The sequence below is a fragment of the Geotrypetes seraphini genome, chromosome 3 (genome assembly GCF_902459505.1).
Source record: "Geotrypetes seraphini chromosome 3, aGeoSer1.1, whole genome shotgun sequence".
Taxonomy (NCBI): Eukaryota; Metazoa; Chordata; class Amphibia; order Gymnophiona; family Dermophiidae; genus Geotrypetes; species Geotrypetes seraphini.
In genome coordinates, this window is record NC_047086.1 from 289,658,599 (window position 1) to 289,675,421 (window position 16,823).

The 16,823-nt window shown below is 40.1% G+C and overlaps 1 protein-coding gene across 1 annotated transcript in view; it reads right to left on the bottom strand.

The window, feature by feature from the left end:
- Positions 1-16,823, bottom strand: part of SDCCAG8 (SHH signaling and ciliogenesis regulator SDCCAG8) — a 462,443-nt gene that overhangs the window by 143,653 nt on the left and 301,967 nt on the right. Inside the window, exon 14 of the mRNA XM_033937699.1 lies at positions 5,037-5,164. Within this exon, the coding sequence (XP_033793590.1) occupies positions 5,037-5,164 (128 nt within the window). The remainder of the gene's footprint in view (positions 1-5,036; positions 5,165-16,823) is intronic.

Below are 16,823 nucleotides of genomic sequence, written 5' to 3' on the forward strand. Positions count from 1 at the left end.
GCAGTGCACGGAAGTCAGGGGGGGGTGAAGGGAGAGTCGGGACAGCGCACGGAAAGTCAGGGCAGTGCATGGAAGGCAGGGGGGGGTGAACGGAGAGTCGGGACAGCGCACGGAGAGGCGGGGCAGTGCACGGAAGTCAGGGGGGGGTGAACGGAGAGTCGGGGACAGCGCACGGAGAGGCGGGGCAGTGCACGGAAGTCAGGGGGGGTGAACGGAGAGTCGGGACAGCGCACGGAAAGTCAGGGCAGTGCACGGAAGTCAGGGGGGGTGAACGGAGAGTCGGGACAGCGCACGGAGAGGCGGGGCAGTGCACGGAAGTCAGGGGGGGTGAACGGAGAGTCGGGACAGCGCACGGAGAGGCGGGGCAGTGCACGGAAGTCAGGGGGGGGTGAACGGAGAGTCGGGACAGCGCACGGAGAGGCGGGGCAGTGCACGGAAGTCAGGGGGGTGAACGGAGAGTCGGGACAGCGCACGGAGAGGCGGGGCAGTGCACGGAAGTCAGGGGGGTGAACGGAGAGTCGGGCAGCATGCGCGGTATAATCGTGAGCGCGTTATACCAAAGTTTTTGTGCTTATCATCGTGATTTCTGCGCGCTATACACGTGTGCGCGTTTTATACGGGTGCGTGTTATTTGCGTGAAAATACGGTAATACAAAATAGCAGAAAAAAAAGTCTTTAATTTTTTTTTTCCCCCCCAAAAGATAGGTAGTGCATGACTGCAGACTGGTGGGTAATTCATTCTGATTTGCTTCTGAAGATTTTGTCTGCGTAGCTTGGGAAGAAACATACAACCCTGCAGGGTGTCAAAGAGAAAGCTCAGATACTTCATGGTTTGTGAAGGCATCAACTAGCTCATCTTCAAGTTGACAATCCCACCCAAGCGTCGAGGAAGAGACACCATCATCTCCACCACTTGCTCGCATTCCTGCCGAGACGGAGTCATCCAAGTAAGGATGGACCTAGACACCCTGTCTATGGAGAAAGGCCACTACAACTAACATCACCTTGGTGAAAGTGTGGGGCACTGTCATGAACCCACAAAACAGAGGTGCAAACTGGAAATGTTGTTGCAGAACATGGAAACGCAGACACCTGCAATGCTCTTTGTAGATTGGAATATGGAGGTAAGCCTCTGTGAGATCCAAGGACGCCAGAAGCACCCCGGGAGAGACAGCAGCTATGACCGAGCGCACGATTTCTGTTCAGAAATGAGGAATACGCAAAAAGTAATTGACTGACTTGAGGTCCAAAATGTGTCTCCAGTCTTTCGAGTCGTACATGGACATGATGAAGTATAAGGAGTATCTGCTTAAACCCGATTTTTTTTCCGGAACGGGCTCTAACGCTTGGATGTCCAAGAGACGCGGCAGGATAGCGAGGACCATTGACAACTTTTCCAGACGACCTGATTGAAAGTCCAGAAACAATTCCAGAGTCAGGCAAAAGAAGTGCAACTGGTGCCTCTCCCGAATGATGTCCAGCACCCATTGATCCAAGGATATGCAAGTCCATTCCTAGTAAAACTGAGAAAGTCGGTCCCCAATATAAGGGAGCTCCGCCTGACCTCTAGCGTCATTGGTGCTTTTTAGAGGCAGCAGCAGAATGTGATCTGGACACCTAAGGATGTCTTGAATTGAGAGTGTTGTAACAGGGACAGTATCCCTGAGAATATCATTGGGTGTAAGAGCCCAAGGATCCCTGACGAGACCTGCAGAAGGAACAAAAAGTACCACAGTTTCCTCCTGAAGTCCAGTGAGACATTCACAGGGAAAGACCTAGGGCGGCGATCAGCAATACCAGCCATGAGGTCATCCAGATCTTTCCCAAAAAAAGCTTAAAGTGGCCTTGGAAGCAGAGTCCCCAGCCCAAGGGCAGATCCAAAGAGTCCAGCATGCCGACACCACATAAGCTGAGAAGTTACTGAGAACTCTGATGACATCATAAAAGGCTTCTTCTACATAATCCATACTTTCAATCACCAGGTGGGGACAGGCATCCTCCTTCACAGAGGGTACACGGCACAATCTCGAGTGACAAGCACGTGCCACAGCCTTGATAACTGAAGAAGCCACCTCAGAAAGCTTTTTCATGATAATGTGCTTGTTGCGATCCTGGGAGTCTTTAAGCATTACACCCCCATCACTAGGGAGGGCCATTCACCAGGTAACCTGCGCTACGGCGGAATCCACCTTGGGTTGCTCAAAACTGCTGAACATCAGGAGCTAGTGAATAAAGCTTAGTCATAGTTTTAGAGAGTCAAAAAGAGCTATCTGGGGTATCCCGTTGCTTTGTCATCAGATCGATAAGTTGCGAGTGGGATGGATAAAAGGAGAAAAGCACATTAGAACGGTCCATGACCGAACACTGAGACCTAGAAGGCTGAGAGTCCAATTTATACTCTTTCAGGGCATCATAAATGAAATGGATTGCTTGCAGAAACTGAAAACTGTTGGAAGCTCTAACTCTCTCTCTAAGGTAGGAGGAGCACGTGCTCAGAAAAGTGTTTGGATTTCTACAATTCCTGGATTGAGGGAAGGGATTGAACACTTAGAGTATGGAATCTGGAAGGGATGTAACAGAAAATATATTGGATTTAAATATCCTAGCTTTTCTTTTTCTGATATTTGTGTTATTTGAAATACTTTCCTCACATAATGTGGACTTGATGAAAATTATGATGCACACCTTGATTTTTCTTTTTCCTCCTTTGTGTTTTCCATAAAAGAAACATGACTATAAAGTGTGTTGAATGTACTGTATGTTTGCTCAGGTAAATGTTATTGAGGGTAATTATCTATCATGGGTGGGTGGAAACTGGTTAAGTGGTAATTTTCCAGGTGGCAATTGATGAGTAAGAATTGTCCAGGTGGCTACTGACCTAGAACCACACCCGGGTTCTGCATCTTTGCCACATTTCCAGACCATTCAGCATTTGTATGTGTACTGTATCTGTATTTTGAGATAACCAGGTTTATTTCCTATAGGTTTTTCAGAGTTTTAAGATGTGGGGGAAAACTTTGTAGCTCTGGTCTAGTAAAATATGGCACATGTTCTGCACATTTTTCACTATAGATTCCCATATCCACAATTTATCAAAAAATGTGCTGTATATGAACATGTATTTTTTAACAATCTAGACACAGTGTAAGTAATCAGGTCTAAAATATAGCCATGTTTTATTACCTATTATATTAATCTTCTATAAAGAAAAGCAGGCTCCTACTTTTCCTTATCAAATAGGTAACAAACAGATGCATTATTGGTGCCTAAAAGTAGACGCCTCTTTTAAAACTTAACCACTATGTAACAATGTAAAACCATTTTTTTGGTATAAAAAAGCTATTAAATAAAAAACTGTCTGCACTGGTGTACAATGCATACATACTTTTCACACAGCAGACATTTCAGGATTTCCAAAGTACATGCATACTTGCAAGTATAAAAATGATCACAGGAAAAGAACCAACACACATTTATTTCTGCTAATTTATTTAATAATTTTCTAACTAAATACATCCATACTCTTGAAAATTCAAATGTACATATGTAGTTCCAAACACTGACCAATCTTGCCCCCAATGACACCCATCACATAAATGTGTGAATCAAAAAATGATACTATGTACAGCAGGGGTCTCAAAGTCCCTCCTTGAGGGCCGCAATCCAGTCGGGTTTTCAGAATTTCCCCAATGAATATGCATGAGATCTATGTGTATGCACTGCTTGCAATACATATTCATTGGGGAAATCCTGAAAACCCAACTGGATTGCGGCCCTCAAGGAGGGACTTTGAGATCCCTGATGTACATATACATTTACAAATACAATCCACACTCTAGTTAAAGTGTTTAGTTTAAAGTCTTATAGTTTCCCTTACTGTAAGGTTTTAAACTCAGCACTTTAACTGGAGTGTGGATTGAATTTGTATTCTCCAGTTCCTCCTAGTTATTTAGGGTTTGTGCATATACATTTACCTGCATACAGAGTGGGCAATTTTTTTTAACAGTCCATTTCTGTATGTAAATCACAGAAATGTTTTTCAAAATGGCCTTCCCTGTGTTTATTTCAGCTGCTGTTCATATCACTGATACAGTCCAAAGTTGAGAGAGTGAAATTAAACTAAAATTCTCATTTTGTTTAATGCAGCCTATGTAACAAGCCATCACAGCAGAAGAGCCTGTCTGTTTTCACTGTGAGCAAATAAAATGGCATATTTTGAAAGTCCACTTTGCTTACAGATTACATGAAAGGACTTATAGGCCAAATGAGACTGCATTACAGAGCCAATGTGATGAAACATGGCAAGCTTTGGCCAAGCTGTCAGCTGTGGTCATTGCCTCATTATTAGCAAATTTCAGCAGTGGCTGTCAAAACCTGAAATATGGAATGACTTAAGCATCCTTCTCTAGAATTAAAAGAAATGTTCAAAATGATTTAAAAAACTGGGGCAGCAAAGATTAAATAAAGGAACATATCAATTTGGAGTCAGTGAATTACATCCAGCTGCGATGGCGAATTAAGAACCGATTAATGGCTGAAGCTTTTCTCCATTTTGGATGCTGAAACAAACTCATTAGGCTTTTAGAGTAGCTATAATGTGTGTACTGTGGGAACTATTCAGTGCTATTCAGGAGACTTTAACTATAAGCTTAGAGCCTTTCCCGCAGAGCTTCTGGTGCTATTTTCTTTATATAACATGTGTGCTTGAAAATGCAGCCAAAAAGAAACCCTTTGTTTTTCTACTTTGTTGTGGTCTCTCTCAGCTTTACGTTTCTTGAACACAGGTAAATAAACTCATAATCCAGATGGTCCAACAGATGTGAGAGCAGCACTTTGAAATCAACAGACAGTGGGCAATACTTTCCATTTTCTCTTTTAAATGCTAACTAATATGTAATTCGGAATCTCCGGTGTTGTTAGCATCTGCTCCCTTCGGCCAGCCAAAGGTTACAGGTGTTCCTGATGTCATTTCACAGTAAGGCGTGGGCCTGGCCTGTGAGCGAGTGCCCAGGCTCAAATCTTTCCCTACCACCTACCAGTTTTGTCCTGCTGGGCTTCCATTTGCTGCATCTTCTGTGTCAGCTCCTGTTCTCGCTGCTGGGCCTGAAAGGCCAAAACTCTTGCATCATTGCTGAGGCTTTGCTGAATACTATCTTTTTCCATCCTATTGGGGGAGGGAAGAAAACACATCAAGCAAACACTGGAAAAGCTGATCCTGATAGTATCATGAGTCAAAATAAAAGAACAAATATGAAATGCAATGCCAGCAGCAATTAATGCTTAAATAAAAAAATATATTGCACTGTTTTTATTCCTAACACAAACTACTGTCCATTCGACTTGTACCACTGAATATATTAATTCTCTCTATTGTATATCCAACATGCACCATTCACTGCATTAATTCTTTTAAAATGGCATGAGACTGATTTTTTTTTAGATTTCACTGTGTCATTCAATTCTGGAGGAACTTTATTATTTCTCTTCAAGTGTTTAACTTGTATTAATAATTAGTTATGGCGGTAGAACAGGAGATGCATCTATCTCACCACTGGAGCATACATATTTTAAAGGAATAGTTTTAAGGCACCTAGTTTAAGACAGTAAAAACCTGCCTATATTTCTTTATAAATTTCTAGTGCAAAAGGCCAAAAGCATACCTCAATTTGAGGGGCTGGCGTAAATGCCTGCATCTAGATGGTAAAAATGAATGCATATAAATAATGGAATTTTATAATGTATGCATATATACAAACTCCACTCATATGTATACTTACAGAAAAAGTACACACCATAAAAGCAAGGCATGCACTTTTAGCTGATTAGTAGTTAATAAGAGGTTATTTGTAAGCATAAGTGCCCATCTATGTGCATTCTTGCAGCCTAAAACTAGTCAGCTACTTATAAAATTACTCCTTAAGAGGGCAATGTTATAACATTGTGCATATTAGAAGTCTGTTCTATAAAGGAAAGTAGGCACCTGCTTTCCTTTATAGAATACTTGCGTAACTGGGCATAAATGCACCTAACATATTATTCTGCAGCTTCCATTTGTAAGCAACAGACCTGTCAGTAACACAGTTACCAACAGGTCTACAGCAGTCAAGTTTTAGGATTTTAAAACCTGATGCAAAATAGCCAAGCAAATGTTAGTGAATCAATCGCTTGGCTATTTTGCATGGGGTTTTACAAATTTGCATAGCTGGATCGGAAAATAGGCGATTGAGGGGAAAAACACATGGTGGGCCATTTTGTGAATCGGGTCGGTTAGCAGCGATCGCCGCTAAATGATCGCTGACTTTAGTGAATCGGGGCCCTTATACAGAATTTGGGGTTAATGCACATAACAAGCACATACTGTAAATGTGGGGACCAGAGTAGTGTGCACATGGCTTATAGCCAAACAGTATTTAGTGCATGCTGATGTCCATTAGCACATGCTAAGCTTTAGCAAAAGGGTCCTCTAAACATACAAATATTTTTTTTATTAATGTGTAAGTACACAGATAGATGTACCAGCATACATACCGTATATGCTCGAATATAAACCGATCCAAATATAAACTGAGGCGACCTTCTCCCCCCCCCAAAAAAAAAAGGAGGAAAAAAAGGATGACTCGCATATAAACCGAGATTAGAAATTTGGGTGATCCTGGTGAGCCAGTCTACAAAAACTTGAGCATATCTACTGCTTTTTTCTAGGCTAAGCAGCATAAAATCTGTTGCATTTTTTGGGGATCGTCCAAGATAATTAGAAAAGATGGAAGGAAGGAAGCGAATAACTAGAAAATGAGGAAAGCAGAAAACAGGATGGATGACTAGAAAGAGGAGAGGAGGATTGGCCACTGCTGGAAACAGGATACTGGGCTTGATAGGCCTTCAGTCTGTCCCAGTATGGCAACTCTTATGTTTCAAGTTTAATAAAAGATTTGATTAATCGCTTTATCTGAATTCAAAGCGATGTACATATTAATAAAATTAATTTGTTAAAAATTTTACAACAATAAATAAAACAATCTTGACTTAAGACAAATGCAACAATACTGGAAACATAAGGAATTTATGGGGGGAATTTACATTATAATAAAAGTATAGAAGGACATGAAGGGAGAGTACATAAGGGAGGGTAGGGTAATGGATAAGAGATAATAAAAAAAAATAAGGATAAGTTGTGATTAATTTAAGAATGCATCATTAAAAAGAAAAGTTTTCAATTTACTTTTAAATTTATCGACATTAGTTTCTTCCCTTAGATGGATGGGGAAAGAGTTCCAGGTTTGGGGAGCAATGACAGAGAACATAAACTGACGGCGTGTATTTATAATTTTTAGAGACGGAATGGCTAATAGATGTTGATCTGCAGATCTTAATGTTCTGTTGGTAGAGTAGGGGATTAATAATTTGTGAATGAAAGCCGGAGTTTTAAAGAGAAGAGATTTGAAAGTTAGAAGACCGATTTTGTACAATATTCTATGGGCAACAGGAAGCCAATGAGCTTCTTTAAGAAGAGGTGTTACATGGTCAAATTTTTTAGCTTTACAAATAAGTTTGATAGATGTGTTTTGTATAATCTGTAATCGTTTAATTTCTTTTTGTTCTTAATTAAGAGAATATGCAACAAGATCTGATATCCCTTTCCATGTATTAAAATTAGTTCAATAAAAAGGATCACCTTATTTCCATTTTCTATTTATATGCTTATCAACACAGCTACATACTACTTTATCCTAAAGCAAAAATAAATAAATAAAATAAATAGAAATATTTTTCTATCTTTGTTGTCTGTTTTCTGCTTTCCACATGTTGTAGTCATTGTCTTCTTTCCATCCACTGTCTGTCCTCTCTCTGCCTCTTCCATATGGCATCTGCTCTCTTTCTATGCCTCTACCAGAAACTGTCTCTCCCTACCCCCCCCCCCCATTGGTCTGGTATCCATCTTCTTCCCTCTACTCCCCCCATAGTCTGGTATCTGTCTCTCCAGATAGTTTTTAGCATCACTCACCTCCTTTCCTCCCCTCAGATCTGGTATCTGCCTTCCCCCCCTCCCCCCATAGTCTAGCATTTTTCTCTCTCCTCTCCCTTCCATTTTCTTCCCTGGTCTTCCTTCTCAATTTATTTTCTGCCTCAGTCTAGATTAAATTCTTTCTTACTATCTAGTCCTCAATTTCCCTTTTTTCATTGTGTCTACCTACAGCTTGCCACCTCTTTCCCTTACTTCTTCTAGTATCTCACTAACTCTAGCCTCTTCCCCCAATCCAGCATGTGCCCTTTTATCTTTATCCCCTCCTTTCATCCAGTAAGTGCTCTCGCTCTCTCCTCTCCACTTCCTTCCAGTGTCTGCTCCCCTCTCTCTCATCCCCACTTCCAACCAGCATCTGCTCCCCCTCTCTCCCATTCAGTGTCTGCTCCCATCTCTCTGTCCTCCCAACTTCCTTCCAGCCACTACTCCCCTCTCCTCCCCACTTCCTTCCAGCGTCTGCTCGCATCTCTCTCCTCTCCACTTCCATCCAGCGTCTGCTCCCCCTCTATCCACTTCCATTCAGCATCTATTCTCCTCTCACTCCGACTTCCAACCTGCATCTGTCATTGTCCCCCCTTTCTCCATACAATAAGCCTGAAGCGCCACTCAACCTCTTCCCCTTGTCGGGCCATCTCCTTCCCTTCCCCTCACCTTCATAGCACTCTTCAAAACCAAAGTTTTTGCTCTTCTCTGGCGTGATGCACACTGTGATGAACCTCGAAGCTGCTATCCTCTGTGCACACAACCCCCACTACTGCCACCCTCCTCCATGCATGCCCATCTCCCCAACATCGCGCTTACAATTAGCACTGGAAACTTGTTGCCACCATCAACACGGTATTCTGATCTGGTGCAGGGCTTTGAGCTTCTGTGCATTCTCAAATCCTGCCTGCTCCTGCCTTCTCTGAGAATCTTGGAGGAGGCGAGAGCTGGCAGGCTTAAAGCTCCGCACTGGATCAGAATACAATAGTGATGGCGGCAGCAGATTTCCAGTGCTAATAGTAAGCACGATGGGGAGTGGGGCGTGCATGAAGGAGGGTGGCGGTGGCTTATGTGCACATAGGATAGCGGCTTCAAGATTCATCATGGAGGGCATATATTCAGCGGGGACAGCAAGGGGGGGAGGGTTCACTCTATTGAAGATTAGAGCCTTGGTGTTCATCAAAAGTTGAATGGAGGACAGCTGCGCCATTAGTTGAGTGGTGGCTCAAATATAAATAGAGACCTCCATTTTTGGGCCAATATTTTGGCCCCAAAATCTCGGTTTATATTCAAGTATATACAGTATATATTTTTTTTCATAACACAAACTATAGTGTATTTAATATATTTCAAAGTTCACAAATATTGTATTTGACATCATACCTAGACATAAATATCTCCAAACTAACTCTCCCTTTGTAACCCGGAGGATGAAATGCTCTGACACTGCTCCAACACTGATAAAATTCTATGAGCTTTGGAGCAGAGTTGGAGCATTTAGCACCCTGGACTGAGGTAGAAACTTCTACCACTGCTTAGTAAAAGAGGGCCTAAGGTTTCTAAGATCCTGCCCTTTTTCTTAATTGTCTCCTAGGCAATGGCGTATCTACGGTATGTGACATCCGGGGTCAATCATTTTTAACACCCCACCCCCTAAATAAAAAATATTTTTAGTAACCTCCCCATGCCTACCCTCCTTGATTCGTCACTACCTGAGGACATCACGGAAATCAATGTTAAACTCTCAAAAATTACTCGATGGCTACAGGACAATAGGCTAGCACTTAATACATCCAAATCAGAAATCATACTTTCCCCATGTAGAGAGAGGCTGGAACTAGGAACTTATATCATTATGAATACAACCATCCTCAAAGAAGTTACAAAAGTAAAAATTCTGGGAGTTATGCTAGATCAAAAATTGAGCTTCCATGAACAAATTAGTGCACTAGTAAGAGCTTGTTTTTATAGGCTGAGAATGATCAGATCATTATCAGTTTTCCTCGACGAATCAGCTTTAAATATTTTAATACACTCACTGGTAATATAAAAAATCGATTATTGCAATGCCCTATACAAAGGATCCTCTTTAAAAGAAATACGCAGAATCCAGATCATTCAAAATACCGCAATAAAAATAATTATGAAAAAGAAAAAATTTGATCACGTAACACCACTTTTAAAGGAAAAACACTGGCTACCAGTAAACCATAGAATTACTTATAAAATAGCACTACTTATTCATAATATACTCACAAATAAAGCCCCGGCATTCTTAGAAAGATATTTAATACCATACACCCCCTTAAAATCTTTAAGATCAGAAGACAAAGCCCTACTAAAAGTTCCTTCTTTAAAAGTTATATACTCTAGGAGAGACATGATTTTTTCTGTTTCAGCTCCCCAAATCTGGAACTTACTCCCACTTAATCTAAGAGAAGAAAAACTATTAAACAAATTTAAAAGTCTCCTAAAGAGTTGGCTATTTAAAGATGCTTTTTAATAGATCAGTCTTATTATACTTTAGGTTAGGTCATAGAAATATGTGGGTATTTGTTTCCCAACCCATGTGTCCTAAACCTATACCCGATTTTATTTCTGGTTTTATTTTTTTTATTATTGTAATTAAGCTACCTCCCCTCCTAATATTCTATTGTCAATTAGCAGTGTATGTCATGTATGTGGATGTTATTTTATTTGATTTCTAACTGATGTAAATTGCATTGAAATTGGATTATGCGAACAAATCAAAGAAACTATTAAACTTGAAACTTAAAAAAAGTATTAAAATTTGTCCAATAAAAATATTACCTTATTTCCATTTTCTATTTATACATATTTATCAGTATAGCTACAACATTCTTTTATTCTAAAAAAAAACAAAACAAAAAATATGTTTTTTTCTACCTTTTGTCATCTCTGGTTTCCTCATCTTCTCTTCACTCTCCATTCCATCCAGCGTTCAGCCTCTTTCTCTGTCTCTTCCATTTTTCTCTTTCTGTTTCCACTCCATTCCCCCATGCTCTAGCATCTCTCTTCTCCATTGCTTCCCAACTTCCCACTCCGACTCACATGGTCTGGTATCTGCTTCCCTCCCCCGTGCCCTGAGATCTATCTCCTTTCTTCTCCTTCCATCTTTCCCTCTCCCTCCATGCTCTGGCATCTCCTTTCTGTCATTTCCCTCCCTTCATTCCTAATGGTCTGGCATCTCAGTCTCTTTCCTTCCATCCATGCCCTGGCATCTCTCTCCTCTCCTTTCCTTCCATCTCTCCCTCCTCCTCCAATTCCATACTCTGCCATCTCCTCTCCTTCCTTTCCCGATAGTCTGACATCTCTGTCTCATTCCCTTCCCTCCACCCCCCATACCCTGGTATCTCCTTTCCTTCCCCATGGTCTGGCATCTCTCTTTCCTTTTAGCTTCTTTTTAGCCATTTTCCTTATTTTATCATAGTCGCCCTTTTAGCAACTGATCCTTTTAGCTTCTTTTTAGCCATTTTCCTTATTTTATCATAGTCGCCCTTTTGAAAATTAAACGCCTCTACAGTAGATGTTTTTTTTGCGATGTTACTCAAGGTATCAGCTCAAATTTGATCACGTTATGATCACTGTTTCCCAGCGGACCCAACAAAGTTAACTCCTGTACTATGCCTTGCATTCTACTAAAGACCAAATCTAAAATAACACCCCCTCTTGTCGGTTCCCGTACCAGTTGCTCCAAGAAGCAGTCATTTATGACATCTAGGAATTTTACCTCCCTAGCACTCCTCGATGTAACATACTGCCAACATACTGTAGCTATGTTTCACATTCTGCATCAGGGCAGGCGGTCCCCTTACGGGCATAAAAGTCTTCCTAGCATGGTCAGTAGTGATGATTGTGCTATAGAGACAAAGCGCTATATTGAGTTGCTCACTTTTGAGGTAATATATGACTGGAATCAGATTTAAGAGCATGGGGTGGGGGTGGGGGGGGAGAGGCTTTTTCTGTGGTTAGGAAATTAGGCCCTGATTCCATAAAGTCCACCTAAAGTTAGGTGTTGATATCGACACCAATTCTATAAAACATAAGCACCCATTATAGAATCACGCTTAGTGTCATCTAAGCGTTCTTAGGCAGCACTCATCATCGTAACATTTATGAGTCCTCAGTTTCTGTCCCTAACTATGCCCACTTTTGTATAGGTGCTTTGGGCTTACTTTTTATATACCAGGACAGCTGGCTCCTCCCCAGCATTATCTAAAATCCTATCTATGTGACGCGTGAGGTTCTTAAATTAGTTTTTCAAGTTAGGTGCTTAACTTTCAATTAAGTCCAATTAAAGCCGATTGCAAGTTGTTGAGTGCCAGAATTGGCACTGATAGAGCCAATTGATCAATTAAGGCCCCCTTTTACCAAGCCGCATTAGGGTTTTTTATTGCCGGATGCTGGGGTAAAAGCTCTGATGCTCATAAGAATTCTATGAGCATCCGAGCTTTTAATGCAAAGGCTAGTAATAAAAAACCTTAACGCAGCTTGATAAAAGGGAGCCTAAGTTAGACGCCAATATTGGTGACTAACTTCAGACGGACTTTATATAATCAAGGTCTTAAGATTATTTTTCCCATTGTTGAAGATGAGTATGAGTGTTATCTCAATGCTACTTTTGAGAAATGATGGACCTAGTTTTGCTTCACAGTCTTGTATATATACAGTAACAAATAATGTACTTTCTTCATTGTCTTTCATCTTTTGTTATATTTAGAAGGGAAGATATGGGCTACATGTTATTTTATCAAGGTGCGCTAGCAGGGTTAGCGCGTCGAACATTTCATCACGTGCTAACCACTGCGGCAAGCCAAAAAACTAGCGCCTCGTCAATGGAGGCGTTAGCGACTAGCACAGCAGGCGGTTTAACGCGCGGTATTACGCACATTAAACCCCTACCGCAGCTTGATAAAAGGACCCCTAGGTCTCATTGCATAAAATGGGATCTGTGCTAAAATAGCATGAAACAGTATCAAAATAATCTGTTTTAAGGGTAGCCATAATGCCCCTAACCAGCCAGCAACCATAGCAGTTTTAACTTAATACCTTTAGCCAACCTGCAACCATAGTAATTCTGTTATTGTGTACATATAACATGTTTTTTTTCCTATATTGTATCCCCAGGAAAACTATAAGGATAACTATTGTCAATTGTGTATTCATATGGTAATATTTACACAGATTGGAGTGGCCATTAGCCAGTAGCATTATTTCTTTAATCACCCATTTTAAATGTAAGCATTAAGACTCCACAGGGAGTGCTTTTGAATGAGCACAGATTAAGATGATGTAGTTGGTTCACACAATTCCTGAAACCATGTAGCTCTGTCTTGGATATAGTCCCCAGAAATGGTTGAATTTGTTGGTGTAGAGAGAGTAGCACTGAGATGCAAGAATAATTGACCACACAAATTCAATTGTCTTGCAAATTTATTTATGCTTAAAAGTCAACCTGATTTTGCATTGCAATAGGAAAACAAATAAAGACATTTACTTATCAAAAAAGGCAAAATGAAGTGCAATTTGGAATTCAATCTTCTTGAAACTTTGTGGTAAAATAATATGATAACCATGCCAGAACTTTGTGTAGTCAATACAATAAGGTCATGTCATTACAAAAGCAGTTTCAGTAGGCATTCAGATCATATTTTTTGTAGTCACTGTCTAATCCATAATAAATTAAACAGCTTAATTTGTTCAGTGCACATATACCAGACCAAGTATTTACTGTAGAAAATTGAAATATCACTGACATTACATTAAATGCTGTCCTGATACTATCCTGTTGCACTGTGACAAATATTTTATAGTTATCAATTGAAGTACATATTGTATTCTCATAGCTTATAATTAAAGCAAAGAACAACAAACCATAAATGGCAAAAAAAAAATCCATAAGTAAACTATAGAAAGTCACATTTCCTAGTAAAATACAGAATATTTATAAACAAGTTAGCTATTAAAATTTACTGGCTATTTTGAAGCTTGTATATATCACAAGCAGGCCTTTGGTTCATATACAGTAAATTTTCTTTGCCTGCATTCAGCTTGTCACTTTACTATGAAGAAATTGAATTTAAAGATCATTTTAATTCTTAACATTTATAAAATTGAACAACTGTTTTGTGCATTTTAAATTTTCAGTCAACAATTACTGGTTTTGGGCTAGAATAACTAATATGCAATGGTGTGTATTGACACCATTAATATAAACTAATAGTAACTAAGGGCTCCTTTTACAAAGCCGCGCTAGTAGTTTTAGCGCATGCACTGGATTAGCGCACGCTAGCCGAAAATCAAAAGGAGGTGGTAGTATTCCGTGCGTTAAGGCCCTAGCGTGGCTTTGTAAAAGGAGCCCTAGATCTCACAATAAAATGTGACTTGTAAGAAAATAACACTTATTAACAGCATTGTTGTGTGCTAAGATGGGCATATACGTTAACAAATCTAGCCCTTAATGGATAATGAGATACCTGATTGCTGACAGAGAATTAAACTCTGTATTAATGTCTAATAATATAAATGCATCCACCTTGGGTTTTGCCTTCCATACTACCTATCCATACCTTTATGGAAATACATGTGCTCCTGATTGTATTTTTATGAGATTTCTCTTAAAGAAACAGCAGTGTAATAGATACTGTATGTCACTTAGGAGCAGTGGCATACCAAGGGGAGGTTTCACCCTTGGTGCAATCCATAAGAGGGTGCTCTGAGCAAGGGCCAGCATCATGGTCTAACTCCTGAAACTTCTTCTAGCAGCAGCAGCATTCAGAATTCACTGCTCTGCCAGCATCAGGCCTTCCTCTCTGCTGGGTCCTGTCTTTGTGGAAACAGGAAGTAGGTGGGACCCGCAGAGAGGAAGGCCCAATGCTGGCAAGAATAGCGAGTTCTGAACACTGCACTGCCGACTAGGGTGTGACAAAGAGAGAGGGGGGAGGGAGGGGGAAGAAAAGGAATGCTGCACCTGATTGAGGAAAGGGATGGAGGGAGAAGGAAGACCAAGGACTGTAAGCCAGGCATGAATGTTATTTAAAAATACTATCGTGGAAGCCCAGATCAGATGTATTCCATGTATCAGCAAAGGTGGAAAGAAGAGGAAATAGCCGGCATGGTTAAAAGGTAAAGTGAAAGAGGCTATTAGAGCCAAAAAAACATCCTTTCAAGAATGGAAAAAGGATCTGAATGAAAAACAAACACAAGCACTAGCAAGTTAGAAGCAAAGCATTGATAAAGACAGCTAAGAAACAATATGAAGAGAAACTTGCAAAAGAGGTAAAAACTCATAACAATTTTTTTAGGTATATCAGAATCTGTGAGACTGTTGGATGATCAAGGAACAAAAGGGGTGCTCAGGGAGGATAAGGCCATAGCGGAAAGACTGAATGAATTCTTTGCTTCGGTTTTTATGGAAGAAGATGTCAGAGATTTACCTGAACCGGAAATGGTTTTCAAGGGTGATGATGCGGAGGAACTGAAAGAAATCTCGGTGAATCTGGAAGATGTACTAAGCCAAATCAACAAGATAAAAAGTGATAACTCCCAGGTTACTAAAAGATCTCAAACGTGAAATTGCTGACCTGCTGTTAGTGATCTGTAACCTATTGCTAAAATCGTTTGTAGTACCTGAAGATTGGAGGGTGGTCAATGTTACACCGATTTTTAAAAAGGGCTCAAGAGGAGATCTGGGAAATTATAGATCGGTAAGCCTCACTTCCTTGCCAGGCAAAATGGTAGAAACAATTATAAAAAATAAAATTGTGGAACACATAGATAAACATGATTTAATGAGATGGAGTCAGCATGGATTCAGCTGAGGGAGATCTTGCCTTACCAATTTGCTTGACTTATTTGAAGGTGTGAATAAACATGTGGATAAAGGTGAGCCAGTTGATATACTGTAGTGTAGCTAGATTTTCAGAAAGCTTTTGATAAAGTTCCTCATGAGAGGCTCCTGAGAAAATTAAAGTGTCATGGGATAGGTGACAAAGTTCAGTTGTGGATTAGGAATTGGTTATTGTAGGGTTGGGTTGTAGGGTTGGTAATTGTAGGGTTATTGTAGGGTTGGTTATTGTAGGGTAGGGTTAAATGGTCATTTTTCTCCATGAAGGAGAGTAAACAGTGGAGTGCCGTAGGGGTCTGTATTGGGAACAGTGCTATTTAACTTATTTATAAATGATCTGGAAATTGAAACGACGAGTGAGGTGATTGTAACCCCATGGAAGTTTGAATATCACTAATTCTGAATAGTCACCAAAATATTTTTTCTGGAAGTTCTTAGATAATGCAAGTATTGAAAGGATGAACAGTTGTACTTTATATTATAGTGGACAGTAGTAATTAATCTGCTGAGTAAAGGTATTAGAATGTGGGAACTTTTTTGCTTTGGATTTTCAAGTTTCCCTACACGATGTTAAGAACTGACTACTTAATTGGCATATGTTCTAAACATGAACCACTTGATAGTCAGGAATTTCTTTCTTTTTTCTCTCATCACCTCCATATTTGCAATCATATTATGCCTCACTAAAAATGTTATCAAGACTAGGCACTGAATAATTTCAGTTCTAAATTAAATTAACCTCAAATTATCCAGGAAAATATTCAGTAAATCAAATTGAAGTGGTAGTTAAGGTACTATACTTATCAGCCATTAGGAAGAGAACAAATTATTAATGATCCTCATTCAATTAAAAAACAGTATTCCAGACTTCTTATCAAAAGCAATAATACCTATACCTGTCTGCCTCCAACACTGCATTTTGTTTTTGAAAATTGAAATCTCATAAAATGCTTC